This window comes from Danio rerio, chromosome 17 (genome assembly GCF_049306965.1).
Source record: "Danio rerio strain Tuebingen ecotype United States chromosome 17, GRCz12tu, whole genome shotgun sequence".
NCBI classification, from domain to species: Eukaryota; Metazoa; Chordata; class Actinopteri; order Cypriniformes; family Danionidae; genus Danio; species Danio rerio.
In genome coordinates this window covers 32,631,615-32,654,270 of record NC_133192.1, presented here as the reverse complement: position 1 = coordinate 32,654,270, position 22,656 = coordinate 32,631,615, and the positions used below count along the sequence as shown (strand labels likewise).

Sequence of the window (22,656 nt, the reverse complement as noted above, 5' to 3'; positions counted from 1 at the left end):
AACTATTGAGAACACTTTTAAACAATTGATTTTTTTATTTTAATTTAAATGTAATTATTTTTTCAAAAAAATTTTTCTGTTGTTGTTGGGGGTATGTTCAGGAGCAAGTCAACAATGATTGTAAATAGCTACTGAGCAATGCTAAGACCAGAAATATACAGCCTCATCTCATGAGGAAATGTAACTATTTTACGTTTTTTTTTTTCAGTTTCGTGATGAATTCGTATGAGTTCAGTCGTACGAAAATTAATGATTATTAAAAAGAGGTGTGGCATCCAATCCAACCCCACCCCTAAACCTAACCGTTATTGGGGGATGAGCAAATCATACTAAATTGTAGGAAAGAGATCAAACGAATTAGCCACTAAATCATAAAGTTACGAATTGCTGTGAAATTGTGTTTGAAATATTTAATGGCTATAGTGTCTAAGAAATGAGATGAGGTAAAATACAAAACCTTATGAAGAAATGAGATGAGGTAAAATACAAAACCTTAAGAACAGAATGTGGAGCTTCAGAACATCATCATTCTCAGTCTCAGTTTGCCTTAAGATGTCAGAATGTCACAATACATGAAACAAAAATATTTGATAATACTGGTCTATACAGACAGATTAAAAAAAACATACTCCCGTTACAAGGCAGCAGCAGGATATTTATGAGTTCAATTGCAAAAACAGATATTTTTGTACGTTTATATATCATATTTTTATGTTTTTTTTGAAGTTTTCAGAAATCCTATTGTTACATTAAGTGTAGAAGAGTTTAATTACAAATTCTGTAAAGAAAAAAAAGAATTCTTTTAATAGGCCTGTCACCCTTTCAAATCTAAGCTTGTTAATAGGTTGAATAATTATTAAACAGAGATGATGGGAATTTTACTGGCCACGCAATGGACAGATACGGTGTCTGACTCATTATCTGCATTAAATGATTTAAACCAAAGGATATCATCTTCAAGAAAGGACTTTCTATATGAAATTTGTGCAAAATGTATACTAAACTCACAGAGGAACACAAGTTACCTTTGGGTTACAAGTTCAACTCACTTACCATTAACCACAACTAGGTGAACGGAGTGGCAGAGAAATGCTGTTGTTATCAAACATTGTTTACTTCACGAAGTCAGTTTAATGGTGAAGGGATTGATCCAAAAGTTAGAAATTAGTTATTAAAACTATTATGTTTAGAAATGTGTTGAAAAAAAAATCTTCTCTATGTTCAACAGAAAATGGGGAAAAAAATAAACAGGGGGGCTTATAATTCTGACTTTGTGTGTGTGTGTGTGTGTGTGTGTGTGTGTGTGTGTGTGTGTGTGTGTGTGTGTGCGCGTGCGTGCGTGCGTGCGTGCGTGTGTGTGTGTGTGTGTGTGTGTAAATATTTATAGTTTTTTTTTTTTTTTTTACATTTGGAGGAAATATTATAATAAATATAGATCATAAATGGTATATTGTTACCATTTTACTCAAACACATACCCAATAAGTACAGGGAAATTAATATTTTTTAAGTGGTCTCTTAATTTTTTATTCCCTCTCCCTGCACCATAATAGAGCATGAGAGAGCTTTTTAATTACATCCACCTATTGTGACCTGAAGTCGCCATGGAAAGTCAGAGATAAATGACACTGTAACCTCAATTAAAAATAAGTTCCTTTTATTGAACTTCATCATAGTTTATCTTCAGACAACTTCAAATCTGACTTTACACAGAGGCTGCCAACAACAGTATTTCCACACCAGCAGGTTTTATAATACAGCTGCATCATTTCAGGAAAAGAAAAAAAACTTTTGGCACAAATTGTTCTTACATTTTGGCACTTTGTATTTTAAGATGCGATAATACATCCGCTGGCCTTAATGAAGTAACACTAAATCATTCTGAGTATAAAGGATCTTCTTTCCAGCAAACAAATGACTTCTGCTAATGTTCCAGTTTCATAAAGGAATGACATCTTTGTGCACGTCACGGAACAACTTTTACATACAACCTTATGCATTCTACTTAATGCATAGCTTTCAAATACATACTGAACAGAGGTAACACTCACAGTCTTATATAGGGTTCAAATGTCATATTGCAGTGATTTGTAAATCTCGGGCATTGGTGAAACATCCACACACTGAAGCATCCTAAGTAAAACTCACTGTGGTAATTGGCCTACAGTATGTTCTGATGGGCAGTCCTTGAGGTATTTTTATGTCTCTGGCAATAACATTATGATACTTCTGTACAGCTTTTGTGAACAAATCAAATTTGAAAAGGTATTATTTACCACAACATGCGATAAGAATGTATTCATGTGTAGAACAGTTATAGCCACAGTAGCAAGCGTGTTTTTGCCAAGTGTTCCTGGCATACGTTTAGAGTAAAATGACTGTAATAATGAATAATAAGTAAAGAATATCTGAAAATTACTTGGAGAACATTTTTGTTATGTTGTTGTTTTTTTATCTACAAAAGAAATCAATCAATGATTGTGACCTTTGCAAAAATGATGGTGTTTTGTTGAAAAACTCATGGCTTGGTTGTGTAAAAGAACAGGCACGATTGTTCAACAAGTGTTTGTACATTTGCAGTTCAAGGCCTCTGAAGAATTTTGTTTTCAAAGGCTATTATAGGTGCACATTCTGTGTATATATTCACGAGCATGCAAGGAATCATGCTTATAAAAACAATTTCTGTGTATTATTCTGTACTATTAACTGGTGTTTGCAAGGCATTGTCTGGTAAGCATTGTTCAGCCAGATTCGGAAGTGTAATTTGAGTAGAAATGTTCAGCCCACCATAGAAAGTACTGGCCATGCTGTGGATTAGATTTGCTCAGCGTGTTGACAATATTGATCAGCTGCCACCTTCACCTTTTCCTTCCCTTTTTATCCAGACATCAGGCATATCGGGTTTGCTGTTGGGCAGTATCACTGGCACATCACTTTGAGCTGTCCTCACCCTACCAGACCCTGGAGATGCAAGGTCATATACAGTCTCCTTCAAGGACAGACGTAAAGTATCCCTCTTGCCATTAAGGTGGCCAGGTTGAAATTCATCCTCGATCTTACCAGCTTGAGGAATAGCCGCTTCTACCTCAGTTAAGCAAGTGTCATTGGATTCTTCGAGTCCCTCTATGGAGCTTTGAGACTGACATGACAACAGTCGTTTGTGTATATGGTCATCCATTGAGAGTGACCTTTCATTGACAGTGTCTGTAGTCTGAGTGATCATGATTTCATCCATACTAGAGGAAGACGATAGAGACACGTTCCAAAGTTGAAGCCCACCTCTTGACTGACCTCTGCATTTCTTGCACAAAACCTTCTCTTTACATGCATCTTGTGGAAGACGCAACATGTTCTCTTTGTACGGGGATGAGGTCTGGAGCGCTGGAGGTGGGTTGCATCCCTTAAGGTGCCTGCTACACATTTCTGTGCTGTCAGCCTCAATGCTGACTCGATCATAGTCTTGCTTTGGACTAAGGCCACAGAATTGAATGTCATCAGAAAGGACAGAAGGTCTGTTGGACAGCTTGCTGGTGCAAGTGCTGTTCTCGAAGCTGTCACTCAACTGGCAAGCGAGTGGCTGAAGCTCATACTGTTCTGGTTCCCGTCCTCCGACTGGTTGCCTCTTTCTGTGGTGCTGTTGATTAGGGCAAAGGAAGCCTTCATTTTCTTTATTGAAACTTCTTCGAACACGAGAACCTTTGCCACAGCCGAATGCCCCATTAGCTGCAGGATTGTTGGTCCCAGGTTCTGTTGCTGAACAGGACGACAGTATATTTTCAGTGGACTGCTGTGTAACACAGGGTAGGGTTATTTTCCCACAGTTATTCTGGGGGCCAAAGAAGCAGCACAGCGACTGGAAGAAGAACGTAGCAAAGCCACAAGCAACACACTTTACGAGCAGGAGGAAGATCCCAAGCTTTCTAAAAAGCAATGCAGTTGCCGGTAACATAATAATGCCCACACAAAAATACGCCCCAGCACCTGTAGCTACCGGGCAACCCATTCTCTTGATTGAATGTGCAACTCTGCCAAGTCTGTCGCTGTGTGGGGCCAGGCTGTATGAAATGCAATAATTGGCTACAAAGTCAACAGAGAGACCTGCGGCTGCTGAAATGAAGAGTGCTTCCACACCATTTAACTGCCATTCTAAAAGCACAAGGAGACCAACAGTAGCAAACACACTTCCTGCCACCGCAATGGACACGTACACACTTAATGGAATATTCCACGTTGTAAGTAAGAGCAGTGCAAATGTTAGAGCTACTGAAAAACCCGCCACCTCCAGAGTCTCAGAACTCAAGCATTGCTGGAGATCATATAAGCCTAGCTGACTTACAAACCATCCTCTCTGAAGTCCAGCTGGAGCTTTAGAGATTTCCCTATTAAACCAGGATAAGATCTCTTGGTAAAACTGTGACATTCTGTTGTAGTTGAAGCTATAAAGTTGAACAGTCTTGAATATTACCACAAGAGCAGCGATTCGACCCTCTAAATCAAACCGTAAGCCTCCAGCACTGGGTAAGCGCCCTTCTGCATGCTGCTCCGCCACCATCATGCTAAGGCACTGCTCAAAAACCCTTGGTGGGTAAGGAAAGGGAATATTATTGCAGCAGAAGCTAAATGCATCCTCACTTTCAGAACAGCGACGTATGGAAACCCAGTGTATCAGATGTTCAACAAAACACACGTTGTCTTCTGCTGTGTCTTGTTCAGCTGAGAATGGAGAATAGAAGGTCTGGTTTTGAATTTTTCCACATAGATCTCGCAACCATATCTGGGCTTGTAGACTGCTCATATTGAACCCTGGATCAACGGATAAAGATCCATTACTTTTTGGATCAAAGTGGTCTCCATTGTCTGATGGTACAATGCCCCAAATTAAAGTCAGCGTCATGGGTTCATCTTCGCCGTCTTTCATTCGCTCAAACATGAACTGGTGGCGATATTCAGCATCGTATCTCTCAAAGGGATGGCTTGAACGGAACAGCTGAGTTGTCCTGCTGTCTGAAGTTGGCAGTTTCATGCCAGGATCAACACATGATATGTATGTTCCACCGGCTGCAAGCACAGCAAACCAACAAATCCATATATATCGGAATTTCACCACTCCACAAGGCAGGATCTTTAAAAACAGTAGGTTTGATGTGTCTGAAAACCCTCGACCCAGTGTCCGAAGCTTTTGTCTAAAGGTAAACAGACAACGCTTTCTTGAACTTGTCTCCCAGAATCCACCCGCATTTTTTGAGCAACAGGGCTTCCATGCCACTTTTCCGACAGTATTTGAAGACAGTACAGCATAGCGTTCTTGCAAAATCAGAGTGCACGGAAGCCAAACGAGAGCAAACAATGTGTTGATTAATGAGGCGCTGCCAAGATAAACAGCGTAGCATCTGACGGCAGTGATGCTGCTTATGTAGCCCGAGTAAAATGTGACGCTAGATGTCAGACCTGACACTATTATCAAGTATCCCATTTCCTGTAAAACGCGGTTCATTCTTTTCTCGGGTACAGCTGGAGGGTTGTGGCTTAGCTGTAGTTTCCAGAAGTCAACGAAAGTTAAGGCTTGATTTAGACAACTCCCCAAAAGCACAAAGACTGCTGCAAGATTGAGAAGTGGAAAAAATGTCAAGCGGAATGCAACTTTGTAGAAAAAATATGAGGTGGAAAGTGATAATATGACAGCAACCAGTGACATCGCTGCTATAAATAGTGATTTCAGATACAGTCCAATTGTGATTAAAAGTGCAAGAGCTGCAAGAACAGGATAGATGGAGTCCCTTGCCAAGTAATACTTGAAAAGTTTTTGTTTAATCCCCAAATCTATTCCTGTAATGGTGGTGTTGTTGTATGTGAGCTTGTGACCTTCTAGATGGTCCAAATAAATGTTCATCAATGAATCACTCTTTTCCACTGGTAGAAATACAATGCTGTATTTTAGGGATGGGACCTTGTATTCAACAGTCTGTGGCCCTAGGAAGTCTTTGTCCACTAGGTAATGGAGGATCTGGAAGATGCTTGATAGTTTACATCGATGTGGGACGGATGCACAGCGGCCAAACTTACTCCTCTCAGTGCAAGATGCAATCAGGCTTCCATCGTGGTAGTAAGGGGCACAGAATCTAAGCAGGCCAAGGCTTTCAGAGACCTGTTGTGAAGTCAGACTAAAACAGGAAGAAATGTTGTTGAGGACAGCCAAGTAGTTTCCCAAGGACCAACTTGGACAGCACTCATTCTTCACCATGGAGCCGTAGAACTCTGATTTGACCTGGCAAAGTTTATCAAACTGTGGTCCTGAACGGATCTAAAATGAATGATAAAACAATTACGTTTTATTGATACATTCAATCTCATATATATCCACCAAAATATGCATTTAACAATTTAAAGGTGCCATAAAATAAAACTCTGGATATACCTAGACAAAGCTAAATAATACGATTTTGGTTCATGGTAAAGACCGTAAGGCAGTATCGTTAGGCTCAAACACCATTGTTTCCTCATGTATATCCTTTGAGTGGAAAATCCTTGTGGAAAACAGACCAATCAACTGATCATTAATATGCACTGCCGCAGCAGTGTTTGATCAGCCTCAACATTTCCTAGTCGGATAACAACTATGATAATTGCTTCCTCTTATTTTCCAAGTCTTGTCACTGGACAGGCTTTAAGTAACGGTAGGAAGCAGGCAGTCATGCATGATGCCAGAGTATGTTGTCTTAGTTTAGAGCGATTATAACTATATTCAGCGCCACACCAAAGAAGCATAAGGTCTGACAGATTTTTTTGTTAGTTTAACATGTGTGTTGTGTACTAACTTTGTATATATTTGTTTCTAATGAGGCAACAGAAACACAAACAGCTAAAGAGCAGGAGGAGCAGATTTAGTTGTCTACAAATAGCTCACGTGATCTGCTTCACATCAGCCTTCATGTAGGCACTTCAGTTGAAATGATTGTTAAATGACAAAGCATCTACTCAGTATTTTCAAATATTTTTCGACAACTGAAGTCTGATTTTTTTTTAACATATGTACTCAGAGTACATCATGCTGCGTCAGATTCAGAGATATAGGCCACACACGAGAGCAGAGTTTATTAATATACACAACCTTTACAAATAAGGTAAAATAAAGAGTAACATTAGCCAATTTCTTGGTTCTAAATGGGCTGGAGAGGATTTGTGGAGATTTTTTTGCACTTACCTAAGCCACATACTTTATGTGTAAATATCAGAGAACAATTTAAAAAGTGTAACAGTGCATTCTATGGCACCTTTAAGAATATTATACCATTTTTGAAGATTATAGTCCTTGGATTACCTGTGTCTGTTCCATCTGGCACATGGAGTAAATAGCCTTTAGACTCCAGAGACTGGCAGAGTTTCCAGAGCGGAAGACCAGCTGAGCATAGCGCTCTCCTGCAAAAGCAGAGATAGGAAACAGCATCACATAAAACAAGCTGTAGTCCATTCACTGATTTATTAGGTTGGTAAATACCTTATGATGCCTTAATAAAATCTAACCTGGGGCATTACAAAAAAAATTGTGCTCCGCGTTATCTCTGTGCAGCATTCTTCTCGATCGCTCTCTGAACTGAGGTTCAGATTTAATTGTGTCCTCTCTGCAAGACAAAAAGATTTTTTTTAAATATTAGGAACATCAAACATTTGTCTTTATGATTGTTTATTTTATATTTGAGGCTCCTATATACTCAAAGCAAAGCAGCTTCACAGTGTTAAATTTAACATTCAAATTTGAACGGCTTTCTACTATAAATTCTCTCTCTGGTTTTTATTATTTTTACTTGTGAACATATGACCTTCATCAGACTAAACATGAAATTAATCAGAGAATATTTTTGGTAGGCAGAGCCCGTGACCATGCGTATGTTATGTAACAGAATGACAGTTCAAAGTTGTTTGCCAGTAGTTTTTTTCTAAGACAAACTCAAAGCTAACTTTTTGTTATTTGGTTTCATTATATTTTTTCATTAAGTATATTGGGGCCTTTGTTATCATACGATGACCAGGAATATACCCTGTTGTAGTTTTTTCTGTGAGCTGCCATGGAACTGGGGACAGTGGCTTTCCAGGCCCAGTGTTTTGCTTTAGCCTCGTCCAGGTTGCTAGTCGAACACTGATGTCTGTTCCACGTGGTTCAAATCCCTGCGAGATTGGATCAAAGGCACAAGAGCGGTGAGCAGAAACTCTTTGAAATCATTATAAAAATGAATTGTAGTCACATAATACTCTAATTTACAATTCTAATGAAGAAAGGCCATCGTTGGTCAATTTATTCTTGAAAATGTATTTAAGCCACACACAAAAAACTAGCCTATTTCTGTCTCTGTGGAAAAAAATGCACAATTTAAGCATTTTTTAACTTTTCAATGTAACAGTATATTTTTCTCACAGTTTTGTCTATGACTATATCTTCTTTTAAACTTAACCCTATAATCATATGCAGAATTTGTACTCATTTTTTTGATATTTTCCTTTTATTTTTAGCACAAAACAGATGACCAAACATCATATATTGTAGACGTGGAAATGCTCACCAACAATGGGTCTGAAAAGTCTGGAAGAGGACCAGTAAAGATCCCAGCGAGAGAACAAGCAAACAGAACCAGCGTACATGAGATGAGTACAGTCATTGGGTACTCCACTATGACCTGGGAATAGCTGTAAAATATAAATGATGTTTAAATGGTCAAATTACTCTAATTGCTTTGTGGCACAGAGTGCATTTTAGACTTACATTAGCAAACCAAATCTAATATTGAACATAATTGCACTACTGCTCTACTGAAAATTATGATATTCCTAATATGTGATGTTATTAAAAAACAAACCACCTCACCTCCTTGGTATCCTGTGCAGACCATCATTCCTACTGAGCATACAGACATATTGAAATGTTTACACTTTTTGCATGGTTATTAAAACTGCAATCATAATAGAAAAAGAGTCCGGACCTCACTGTCACCATGTGATGCTGTACAGGCTTGTGGTTGCTGCCATCATGAGATCCATGAAGCCAGTGGCACTGCATTTTAGTATGACACGAAGGCAGGCGCGATGGACTGCAGCTATAGAGAGTCTTAACAGGACTTGCTGCACAGTCTGCTTGATGGAGCGCATTCATTTGACCCGGACAGACATCGCTTTGACTGGGCTGCTGGTGGCCACAGCAGGGGCATTTTTTGTGTGGTGGTGAATGATAGGCAGAGCCCTGTGACACTTGACGCTCGAGTTGAGTCGAGGAGTGTGAGTTGAAGGGACTGCTGCTCTTGGTTTGGTTTTCCTCTATCTCGACAGGACACATCTGAGATTCTGTGCTGTCACTGTCTGGAGGACACAACGAAACTTCAGGGATCTCACTGTAAATATAAGAGTCACATCATGAAGTCAAATTTTATGTGCCTTACTTGTTAGCTATACCTTTTTAATAATACATTTTAAAGTGAAAAAAACAAGCTGAGTTATGTTGAAGAACTCCCATCAGTTTCAATAAACCACGTTAAATGATTTGAGTGCGCTGAATAATGTGTCAGTTGAGCTGATTCAGTTACAAGTTGATTTAATGTTATAAAATAAGTTTTTTTCCCTCTCCGCTGTCCCCACTGGCTCGCATGGTTCAGGATTGGTAGAGCTACGCATCTATGAATTTGCTCTTCAGTGTTTGAACTCTCAGTAATGATTTAAAATCACACTGAACTGAGCTAAACTGAACTGAACTGAGCTTAAACACTAAAAACTGAACTACCCTGTTCCAGTTACTATGACCATTTATGTGAAGCTGCTTTGACACAATCTACATTGTAAAAGCGCTAGTAGTAATTATAAATCTACTGCTAGCGCTATACAAATAAAGCTGAATTGAATTGAATTGAGTTATTGCATAAATTCTGTAGTTTTATATTATTAATTGTTTGCTGGGTCGTCGCTCCTTTAGTGGCGAGACCACTTGACGTAGGATGCCAGCATGGTTTGAAACATATTTAGGTCCTATTTGTGTCTTTACTTATATTTCACATATTATAAAAAACAAGTGCATGTTTTTACCAAAACTAATATTGGATTTTTTAAAATGCGAGTGCATGTAAAACAATATAATTTGCACAATAAATTATAGGGTTGTTTCTCTAAAGAACTGGTTACTCCATCATGTTTAGAGCATCATTATGAACTACATCATTCTTTTCCCAAGCGATGCATCGAACTATGATAGTTCGATGCATAGCTTCGAGATGTGGTCATTGTTTAGAAAACGCAACCCTGGTTCAGCACAAATTTCTTAGAAAATCACTTTGTTTAGTTTTGCTGCATTTCAGGACAACTTTGTACACTATAAGAAAGAGTAACAGTTCTATTTAGAACCATGCGCTCATTAAGAAGCCTTAAATGCGGAAATTATTCTTTGAGTGAGTTTTGGATTATTTGACACCTATTTTGATTGTCTGAGAATCTCATTACTGATTTTCTTGAGCTCAACCATCAACTACACATCCTATAAATGCTCTTTCAACAGGTAAATGGTTTCTTTCTTGAAATATCTATACATTTTAACCTTCAGATTGTAACTGTTTGATTTTCTTTATAACTTCTTTCTTTACAATTTCTTTATAAATTCTTTATAATAATTAGTCATTTCAGATGAAAATTATCAAATAATCTAAAATCATCCTTGCCACTCAATTGTGGATTCAACTGATGAAGCAATAAAAAATTTAGTTACTATTTTGACACATTTTGGTTTGGGCAATGAAAATCCTGTTATGACTGTTGTTAAAGTGCTAAATCAGCTGAAAAGAGTTGTTGTGTTAAATAGCTCATTGTGTTTGTACTTATAGTCAAACTGCTAACCGCTTAGAACAAAATTTTGTAATGGTTTTGATATATAAAAATGAGTTATTCCCATACTTAAGCATATACAACATTAGGGCTGCACAATATTAGGAAATAAGACATTGTTATATTTTTTATTTCTGCAATATATATTGCGATATAAATACAATTTTACAAGACGAATTGAATAGCCCTATTTGGAAACAATGTATCAATTTTCCTTCGATTGTCATGATTTTGTAGGGGAACAAATCATGCATGAAATGTAATATGCAAATATAAGAGTGAAATAAACAGTGCTTTGTGGTTTTCACAGTACATTCAAATCTTATTAAGGTACAGAAATTGAAAAAAAAAAACCAATTTTAAAATAACTCTGCAAAGATTTTAATGTTTAAACAGTTCAATAACATTATTTTCAATGAAATATTGTGTCTGAGTGCTCTTTGCGCTTAAAACATGTGCAAACGATAAACTTTTACTCTATTAAGGGTTAACTCTACAGTAACTCCACAAATGTCATGTATTTTGATCTGTGGCTATGTAATTTCAATGTTCATTCATTCATTTTCTTGTCGGCTTAGTCCCTTTATTAATCTGGGGTTGTGACAGCGGAATTAATAATAATAATATATATATATATATATATATATATATATATATATATATATATATATATATATATATATATATATATGTATTATATATTATATATATATAATTCCCTAAACTATACAATCCCAACTTAACATTGCAGATCTTGTTATGTGACTATTGTGGATGTGCACATTGCAATATCGATGCTAAAACAATATATTGTGCAGCCCTATACAACTTTACGCTTGTCTTGTTTGGTCTGAACAGTATGCTTTTAACATTGGTTATTTCTGTCAGGAAATACATCAGAGCACTACTGAATTGCTGGCAACATACGGGTATATTAGATTAGCAACGATGTCTAAAAGAATGTATCAGCGAAATGCTTGAAGGCCCAATTAGGCCACGAAGGAGGGACTCCATCAGCTTACACTGTCAAGCTTATAAAGAGTCTGTCCAGATGAGAGAAAAAAGGCTCGCTAGTACTTATTACTCTTCTAGAATGGAATAAATATGATGAGAGAGGGACAACTGCTTAAAATGGAATCACTTTGAAGAACCAAAGCTTAGCTCAGGAATGTTCTTCTCAATTGTTCAGAGTTAATGAAATGTAACTGTGCTGAAATGTAATGTGATGCTAGACTACCAATTTTATATCTAATATTATGCCTACATATTAGCTATTCCTCTGTTTAACCCTGTTTACCACACTTCAACTAAAGCTGGCAGGTTTTATGTGAGAATACGATTCATCTACACTCTCAAATATTGAAACACAGTGTCTGTGAACAATCAAGTTTTGAATTACTTGGCCTTTAACAAGCTTGTTTTCACAGAGATGTGCTTTTGCTGACTCTCAGTATTACCAAGGTGACAAGCTATGCAAACACTAGCGCACATCATGACTGCTGGTCAAGTGTTTAAATGTGCTCAAGCAACAAATAAGCTGTCTTGTTTGGTTTCTTTAAATGTGCAAACTAAATTAGGCAGATTTTAACATGCAAGACTGATCCTACTTAGCTGTTGACATTTTAAAATACAAGATAAATCATGTGCAAAAAAAATAAAATGACTTTTGAGCCAGTAGTGCTTAAGTTAATGCCAAATTTGAACATGTGTGCCTTTTTTCACACTGTAAAATAACATCTTCCTCAACCTAAATGCTTATATTGTTTCTTGACACATCGCCTGCTTGATATGAGCTCCTTTATATATTCACTGGCCACTTTATTAGGTACACATGTTTAAATGTGTTTCTGCAGTTCTATACACTTTAGTCAAAACAATCTGATGAAGTTCAATCTGAGCATCAGAATGAGCAACAAAGGTCAGGGTAGCTGTACTAGCTTCAAATTTATTCGAAGAGACAAAATGCTTATAATTGTGCTGTCCAACAATGGCATTACATTTAACGATAATTGAAAACAAAGATCTTTAATGGTCGAAAGGCTCTTGGAGGACCCTAAATGTTTGTTACACTTCCATGACCAAACATTCATTCATTCATTTACTTTTCAGCTTAGTCCCTTTAATAACGAGGGGTCACCACAGAGGAATGAACCACCAACTTATCCAGCAGAAGTTTAACGCAGCGCATGCCCTTGGGGCCGCAACCTAACACTGGGAAACACCCACACACTCTTGCATTCACACACATACACTACGGCCAATTTAGTTCATTCAATTCACCTATAGCGTATGTCTTTGGACTGTGGTGGAAACCCGAGAAACATGCTAACTCCACACAGAAATAATAACTGACCTAGCTGGAGCTCAAACCAGCGACCTTCTTGCTGTGAGGCGATCGTGCTCCCCACTGCGCCACAGTTACGCCCCCATGTCAAAACACTTATAAGTAATTATAAGTCTGCCACACAACATATTACAGTCTTCTATGCAAGTGACAAGACTAGCCCGATAAAATTACTTTTTTCTGGTCTTGTTTTGTTGCCAGTTTTTTTTTTGTTTATCCATTTAGTTTTGGCTAACTCATTGGCATCTCACATAGTGTTGGTTGCTTGGAAACAGATCTGAGAATGAATTGTTGAAGGTGATGGAGACTCAATTTAAGATTTTCTGACTAGATATAAGATATGATTTTCTAAGTTGGGATAAGAATCCAAAATCAACTTATATTTGCTTCTTTAATACTAATTTGCTAAAAAAAAAAAAACTCCTAATTTGATGTGTTGTTTTGAATTTAAGACCTAGGATAAATTTATGTAATACAATGGAGCTCCTACTTGCTTAAAAAAAAACAGCACACTGAGACTACAATTCCTTCTTGGTCTGATGAGTTTGGATTTTTACTGTGACAATTGTATGAACTGATCAGAATTTGCATGAATAGCAAGAATGCAGGGCAACATGGTGGCTAGTGGTTAGCCTTGTCGCCTCACAGCAAGAAGATTGCTGGTTGGAGTCCTGGCTGGGCCAGTTGGCGTTTCTGTGTGGAGTTTGCATGTTCTCCCAGTGTTTGCGTGGGTTTCCTCCAGGTGCTCCGGATTCCCCCACAAGTCCAAAGATATGCGCTATAAGTAAATTAAATTAATTAAATTGTGAATGTGAGTGTGTATGGAAGTTTCCTAGTACTGGGTTGCAGCTGGAAAAGCATTCATTCATCATTCATTCAATTTCTTCTACTTTTCCGAAGCTGGGTCGTGGAGTCAGCAGTCTTAGGAGAGAACCCCAGACTCCTTCAGCTCCTCTGGAGGGATCATAGTCCCTCCAGCATGTCCCGGGTCTTCCCCGAGGCCTCCTACCGATGGGACATGCTTGGAACACCTCTCTAGGTAGGCGTCCAGGAGGCATTCGAAATAGATGCAGCGAAGCCACCTCAGCTGGCTTCTTTCGATGTGGAGGAGCAGCGGCTCTTCTCCGAGCTCCTCCTAGGTCACAGAGCTCCTCACCCTAAGGGTGCACCCTGCCACCCTGCGAAGAAAACTCATTTTGGCCGCTTGTATCTGAGATCTTGTTCTTTCAGTCATGACCATAGGTGAGAGTAGGAACGTAGATTGACTGGGAAATCGAGAGCTTTGCCTTTCGGCTCAGCTCCTTCTTTACCACAACGGACTGATATATTGTCTGCATTACTGCTGCCGATGCACAAATCCACCTGTCAATCTCACGTTTCATCTATTCCATTCCTCCATGAACCACCACATTATGGATAAGTTATCGGTTCATTCCACTGTGGTGACCCCTGATAAATATAGGGACTAAGCTGAAGGAGAATGAATGAATAAATGAATGAACAAGAAAGCATGGATTCATCCTAAATTGCCTCAATCATGCTGTTCATTGTCAAAAGGAGCAGTGGGGATTTTTTGTAGCTTTTAAGGTCATTAGTATCAAAATTGAGCATTATGGCTACTTCCAGTCATCCAGTGTACTGCAATTGGACATTTACATCTAACAGCCAAGGAATCAGCAGCAATTGTGTGATGCTATCATCATATTAAAATGAACTAACATCGATGCTATGGCAGTTATGCGAGTAAAATCAGGTCTAACCAAACTTTGAGCAAGGTGTTCATAATAAAGCCAATGAGTGTATATTGACCTGCAATAAAACATGGCCATCTTTGCTGTGGATCAACTGATAAACATGGAGCTGCAAAAATAGCATCAGGAAATTTGATAATGCAATGCAATGCATCATAAACTTGTTATTGTCAGCAGATATGATGAGTTATTGCGGCATTAAAGAATGTTTGCCTGAGTACCTGATGTAGATAATTTTTTATTATCACACTGAATTAAACAAACAGTCTTACTACTTGGCTTTCTGTAAAAAAAAACACACAGGTAGGCCTGTCACAACAATTAATATATTGACTTATTGCACAACACATGGACATGACCTCAATAATTTTTGGTGATGCTATATATATCACCCATACATAATAAAACAATTCTAGCAACATATTAGCTAATGTTAGCTAATGTAATGTATGTGTCAGTATGGTTAAAAACACTATATTATTTAATATAGATACTACTTCAGCATATTTTCATGTGGGTGCCTGACAATTGAAAACAGATCTGATAGCAGACAATGCACATGTTATTTTTTACCTAGCACTTTTTTGTTAACATTTATTTTTATTTATTTATTTAAGTTTGACGTTTTCCCATTCTGATTCAAATGCCTAATTATTAAACTGTTAAAATGGCTATAGTTAAATGAAATATTCTCAAGTATAAAATATTATGTGTTCTTTGAAAGAGTGGAATTGCATGAATTAAGTTTGTGGAGTAGACTTGTGTTGTGATGCTGTTATATTGTCAGATACAATCAGATTAAGTGGCATAAAATGAATGGTCTTAAAAATGACAATAATATTGTTAATTGCAATATATTTTGGAAAAATATATATCGTACAACAACAACAACAACAACAACAAAATATTGTGACTGGCTTACGCACAGGTTTGCTAATTTTCTACACTTACTAAAAGACTTAGCAAAATAGGGACCATTTTACAGCGATAGTCATTGACATGGTCAGCTCATGCGTTTTAGTTGTGTGCATGCTGGAGATATTTGGAAGGATTTCAAAAGGAGCACAGGCTCAATTTGATTTGACAGCTCTGCAGCTGGTGTGCCGTGTCAGACGGTCTGCACTGTCAGAACTCAGAAGTGATTGTTGTGGCCTGTCAGACTGTAGGGGCGAAATCCGTTCAGCTGCCGACAAGGTAAGACACCAGAAATCTTGCACTCATGAGTTTCTGTCCTTAACCCAGTAATATCTTTGACTGAATTCCAGGGCAAATCTACTCCAGTTTAACTCCAGCTTACAATATGTAGGAGCAACCTAATTTGCTTCTTTCATAGCAAATCTTATGAGCATATGTTGTTGAAATTTAAATAAATAGTAAGCAGTAGCATCGCTCAGTTTGTTTTCGCATTTCACCCAAGCTTTTTTGCACAGTTGATCTTGCATGGTGAAAGTTGTGATCTTGAAAGAATGGCTGAAACGTTACAGAAACGGAACTGATTGAACAGATGCTCTCACAGCATTTCAGTGGATATCAGCCATGTTGGCTGGCAAGCACTGACTAATATCATGTAGTATAATGCACCCTGACGGTGCATGAGATTTACTTCAGGCCACTGATACATATGATGACTCAGACTCGATAAAAAAAAAGGGTGAATCAAGTGAGACCGATCATAGTCACATCCTATTGCGTGCAAAGCTACTTTATACTTTATTATATATGTAGTACACTACACTACTATTTTTGCTTATGAACAATATTTTAAAATGCCCCTTTTTTGCATATTTATAGTTGTTTGTAAGTGTAAAAGGTGATCTAAATGCACAATTATTAGAGTTTTATTGACTAATTAAAACAAACCTGGACATCTGACCAATCAATTAATAGTAAGCTATTTGTTTAAGAGATGATAAATAAATGCTTAAAGTCATTCATTCATTCATTTTCTTTTCGGCTTAGTCCCTTTATTCATCAGGGGTCGCCACAGTGGAATGAATCACCAACTTATCCAGCATATGTTTTACACAGCAGATGTCCTTCCAGCTGCAACCCAGTACTGGAAAACATCCATACACACTCATTTACACTTATACACTACGGCTAATTTTATTTATACAATTCCCCTGTAGTGCATGTCTTTGGACTGTTTCTTTGACTGTTTCTCTGGAGCACCCAGAGGAAACCCATTGGACCCTATCATCCACCCAGGTGCAATAAAAAGCAAGACATGTATGGCAAGATTTGTTGCTATTTTCTGACCAGTGCAACCCTAATTTTCATGTTTTGCGATATGTTGTTAAAATAGGAAATACATTTGCGCCACTTTATTAACTCATGGGAGTGCTGGTCTATAAAGGAAGTGTGTTAAGGTGCATTGTTGGTGCATTGCAGTTGTAGTATTTATTATATGCAAATTTATATTTGTTTCAGTAAAAACAAGTTCAGATTTTTCCACTTGTTGGGTTTTAAAGATGTATGCTTATGGGGCATAAAACAGGTTGTGTGTTTGGATATAACTTAATTTTTTGACCACACTTTGTTAATATTGTGCATTTATAATATGCCAAAATAATCTAAATTTGAATTGTGTTAATTTGAATTATTGAAAATTGAAATTTATTAAATCTGAATTTTTATGTTGTGTTGAATTTTTTTGAATTTGAATTTCTTATTTTGAATTTGAATTTCATAACTCTGAAATGTAAAACAACTGAATTTTTCAGGGCAGAATTTTTTATAGACGCATTTTTAAGTTTCAGATTTTTGTGTTCTGAATTCATAGACTGCAGATATACTGCAGTTTGTGGAGGTTTTTAAGATCCAAAATTCAGAACATCAATTCAATATCCTAAAATTCAAAACCAGAAATTCAGACCGTGAAATTCAGATTCAGTGCAGAAAGGTAGGTGATGTTCTGAATTTCTTCATCTTGAAAACTTGAAACTGTACTTTATTAATCTGCAGTCTATGAAATCAGAAAACAAAAATCTGAAGTTTGAAATTGCGTCTATAAAAAAATCTGCCTTGAAAAATTCAGATGTCTTAAATTTCAGTTTTAAAAAAAAGTTGTCAAAACAATTTTCAACGACAAATTCAGATTCATTAAATTACAATTGTCAATAATTAAAACGAACACAATTCAAATTCAGATTGTTTTGGCATATTATTAGCTCTATAATAAACTAAATTTATTATGTAGGCTAATGGATGTCTTCAGTGGAGTGTGTACAACACTGTTTCCTTATCCAGGAAAGTAAAAAAGTAAAGTAAAGAGTAAAAGTAAAGTAAAGTGAAAGTGAAGGCCGAATGGAGGAGGCTCGATCCTAATCCTCGCACTGCAGATGGTCTGTTTAACTTTTCTCGCTAGTGTAGCTCTCATTTTTTCCTCTTACAAAGATTGCCATTTAAATAGCAAATGCAACATGACACGACTCAACTGACTCTGAATGGGAGACAAGCCTCTGATTGATTGAATGCATGTTATGCTCAAAACACACCCATCACTCATTAAGAGAATAAGCACAACACTGCTAGACCATGTGCGTGGCACAAACCATTTTTTTTTTTTTTATCCTTAAAATAGCAAAAGTGGATCCAGACATGCCCTTAATGCTTTAGCACTATGCGCTTTAGACATTGCGCCTAGATTGTTAAAATAAATCTCATAGTGTTTTTGACCTTGGTTGGAAGTAAATCTTTTGCAGGAGAGCACATAAAAACCTTCAAAACACCACAATAGGGGCACTTTAAATAACATTTAGATCATAAGATGAAAAAAATGATTCATTGTCGTCTCAGTAATGTAATTCTTCACAAAATGATTCAGATTAATGTAATTTCCACCAGACTGTAACATCTCCCAGGCTTGTTTGTGACAGTTTTGTGAAGATGAAGCACTTGCTGTTGTGTGTAGGATACGCGCAGCCATTTTAAGCACCATAAACAGCAGATAATAACATGGAACAAAACCTTTGATTAACAAATCAAAGGCTGGTAAGAAGGGCCCATGTGTGCGGATCGCTTTGCAATATAAAGACAAGGCTCCTCTTGAGAGGGTCACACTCAAACATGAGTCCCTTCAGCTTCAGCTGGATCTTCTCCACCAAAGCTGAAGGACGCATCTCACCATCTGCTCCCTGTAACTTTGATCTACAGACACATTTCATCATTAAAGTTAATTACGGTCGATGTTAGCAGAACAGGGAATCTACACCTAGTTATGCTGAAGCTAAACATCTCAGTCAGAGTAACAGATGAGCCGTGTGATTAACTTTTTCAGAATCAATCTTCTAACACCTCCATTTAGAGTCTTACATCACTGTGTAGTTCATTATTAGAATTACTGCCGACTGAAAGAAACAATCTTGACAAACGAGGATATATAGAACAGAGCTGCTTTCCTTTTGTTGCTGTAGACTTCTTTTTTTAAAGAACAAATGCAACTTAACACAGGGTGTTTTAAGACTTTCTTCTGAAAAACAATATATAATGAAAAATGCTGAAAGCCTGTAACCATTGATTTCAATGGTAGGAAAAACAAATACTATAGAAGTGAATAGTTATAGGTTCCTTCAAAACATATTGTTTTGTGTTCAACAAAAGAAGTTTGGAACAAGTAATAGGACAGAATTTGGAATATCCCTTTTTTATTACAACCCCAAATCTGAAAATGTTAGTTTGGAAAATGCTAATAAAATAATTAAGTAGTGATTTCTAAATGTACTTTGAATTGTATTTCATTGTAGACAATACAAAAAACATCATTTAATGTGTTCCTCACGATTTTTTAATTTTTTTTTCCAAAATGTACACGTTCCAATTTTGGTTCTTGCAACACATTTCAAAATAGGTTGTGACAGGAGCGATTTAGGCAAAAAATCAGGTAAATTGGTTAAATAATGATGTGATTTAAAACAGGTTATGTCAACAGATGCTTGTAATTATAATTTGGTACAAAAGCAGCATCCAAGAAAGGTCTAGTCCTTTAGGAGAAAAGATGACCAGAGGATCGCCAGTTTGCCAACCAATTCATGAGAAAATTATTTAAATGTTTTAAAACGTTGTTTCTCAAAGAAAGATAGGAAGACATTTGGATTATTCACCTTGAACAGCATCACATAATTAAAAGATTCAAGAAATCTGGAGGAAGTCTAAGCTGAACAACCGTGATCTCTGATCCTTCACTGCATCAAGTGCCACAATATGTAGTTGCATCCATAAATGGCAGTGAAATCTGTACTGTACCAAAAAGAAGCCCTATGTTAACAGTGTCCAGAAGAGCTGCCGACTTCTGGTCGCATCTGGGATGGACCATCACACAGTGTACATGTGTACTATGTTCAGATGAATCAGTATTTCAGGTATTTTTATTATTATTATTATTTTTGCAAGAAATGGACTTCCATGTGCACCAGACTTAAAGAAGTAAAGGATTATCCAGACTGTGGTTAGCAACAAGTCCAAAAGATTTGGTCTGTCATGGTCAAGTGCCCTTGGCAAGGGTAACTTGCACTCCTGTGATGAATTAACCATTAATGCTGAAAAATACATAGAGATTTTGGAGCACAATATGCTGCCTAACTTTTCAGGGATGTGCATGCATATTTCAGCAGGACAATGCAAAACCACATTCTGCACACATTACAAAGTCCTGACTGTGGAGGAAGAGGAAACAGGTACTTGACTGGCCTGAGCGCAGTCCAAATCTGTCACCAATAAAGAATGTGTGACACATTTTGACTGGCAAAATGTGACAATGAAGACCCTGTACTGTTGACCACCTTAAGACTTGTTTGCAGGAAGAATGGGACAAAATTACACCTGAAACACTTTATCACTTGGTGTCTTCGGTCCCTAAATGTCTTTTAAGTGCTGTGAAAAGGAATGGCAACATTACAAAGAGGTATATGTTTTACTGGTCCAACCTTTATTGATGTGTTACAAGAATCAAAATTAAAATACGTGTTTATTTTAAAAAAATAATAATGAGGAACACATCAAATGATGTTTGTTGTATATTCTGCAATGAAATACAAGTCAAAGTATATTTTTCAATCTCTTCTTTCCTATTTGTATTTGTGTTTTCCATACTGTTCTCTCAACTTGTTCTGATTTGGGGTTGTATAAAAAATTATTATGCTAATATTTTGTGATTAAAAACAAGATCAGAGATCACACAAGTGTACACAAACATAATAGCAACAAACTGAGTATAATAAATGTTGAGTTGGGTAAACAAAATTGGCTGTAGTATATGAGTATGTGTGCGAATGCAAGAGTGTATGGGTGTTTCCCAGTACTGGGTTGCGGCTGTGCAAAATATATGCCACAATATTCCTCTGTGGTAACCCCTGATAAATAAGGGACTTAAATAAGCTGAAGGAAAATTAATGAATGAGTTATGTCATCTATTTTATTTAATGTTTTCCAAAAACTACTGATGATTTTTTAATAAAATTTTAAATACTTTCATTCAGAGCATACAGTAAAATGATAATTAGTTGAAAAAACAAATGCTTAATCATTTTAGACAACACAATGACAACCAACCTCAAATAACAATTTGACCAATGTTTTGACCAATAGATATTTTGACCAATGGTCATTTTCTGCACAAAAGATAATACAGCGAATATTAAGAATTAAGTAAATCCAATGCGTCCAGAAATTCAAGTGTTCATAGTTTTCGTCCATAGCTTTAAATGCAGACTATATATATTAAAGCTGACATGCCACTTCAATTTCCACCTAGCAGCAGACATGAAACAGGCAAACTCGATTTTGATATTTATTTCTAAATCTAAAGTAAATTTCCAATGTTCTTCTCAACGCTTGAATTACTGCAGGTCAAATATAAATCCACATGGATTTCGCCATGAAAATGAATTTATAATAGCCTTTGTGACCCAAAAACATCAACCGTGCCATCAGTATCAGCGGTCAAAACAGTTTGTAGATTTTAATATGAGAGCAAACCCAATGCAATATTTAATAATAATAGTAGTATTACTGTATATTATTCGTGATCTGCTTGTACTTTCAGTCTACCGTTTTTGCAGTCCTCGACATACAGTATGCTATTTATTTTCGCTTGTAAACAAAAGCTCAAATGAAACACCGCTTAAAAGTGACACGTCCGCTATCACTGTTTATTCGCAAAAACAGCCATTTAGGTGACCATCAGGCACACTTGCCTTCACAATTAGCATTATAATCCCTGTTATCCACATACAGTAGCATAACGTACCTTTGAGGTGCTTCCAGAGAAGGTCCCTCGGTCGTGGATGAATCTGGCATCTCAGCATCCTCGCGCTGTCTGGAAATGGACCCGCTTTCCATGCTGGAGTGTGTTTAATATTGGGGTCAGATGTGTAATTGTGTGCAGGGATGCAGTGGAAGCGGGGTTGTGTTAGTGTTGAAGGCAGCTCTGCTTTAGCGAATGTGTGTGTGCGTGTTTGCGTTTGTGTGTGTGTGTGGATGCTGCTGACAGTGAGTTGAGCGCGCGCTGTTCGGCAGAGGGTGGTGTTGGAGAACAAAACCACAGCGTCTGAATACTGCAAGGGTGTGTAGCTAAAGACATGTCGAAATATTATTATTTAAAGAACTATATATGCCAAGGAGATGCTGCTGAATACTGTGGAATGGGGTTATGACGGTTTCACAGTGGGTTATGTTTGACTATGTCGAATTAAATGACAGATAGGCCTATAGG

The 22,656-nt window shown here is 37.1% G+C and overlaps 1 protein-coding gene across 2 annotated transcripts; it reads right to left on the bottom strand.

Moving 5' to 3' along the window:
- Positions 1-1,639: 1,639 nt before the first annotated feature.
- On the bottom strand, positions 1,640-22,430 carry disp2 (dispatched RND transporter family member 2). 2 transcript variants are annotated; one of them, XM_005158769.6, is made up of 8 exons: positions 22,192-22,430; positions 8,972-9,376; positions 8,857-8,889; positions 8,555-8,678; positions 8,035-8,162; positions 7,521-7,618; positions 7,318-7,415; positions 1,640-6,300 (listed from the first exon to the last, which is right to left on the bottom strand). In XM_005158769.6, the coding sequence occupies exons 1-8, from the start codon at positions 22,281-22,283 to the stop codon at positions 2,845-2,847; spliced, it is 4,434 nt and encodes a 1,477-aa protein (XP_005158826.2). In that variant the 5' UTR covers positions 22,284-22,430; the 3' UTR covers positions 1,640-2,844.
- Between the last annotated feature and the right edge of the window lie 226 nt (positions 22,431-22,656).

Coding starts and splice junctions, on each gene's coding strand:
- disp2 (XM_005158769.6), bottom strand. CDS start 22,283: ATGGAAAGCGGGTCCATTTCCAGACAGCGCGAGGATGCTGAGATGCCA. Junction 9,377..22,191: donor TCTCTGGAAGCACCTCAAAG/GTACGTTATGCT, acceptor TTATATTTACAG/TGAGATCCCTGAAGTTTCGT. Junction 6,301..7,317: donor GCCAGATGGAACAGACACAG/GTAATCCAAGGA, acceptor CATTCATTTTAG/ATCCGTTCAGGACCACAGTT.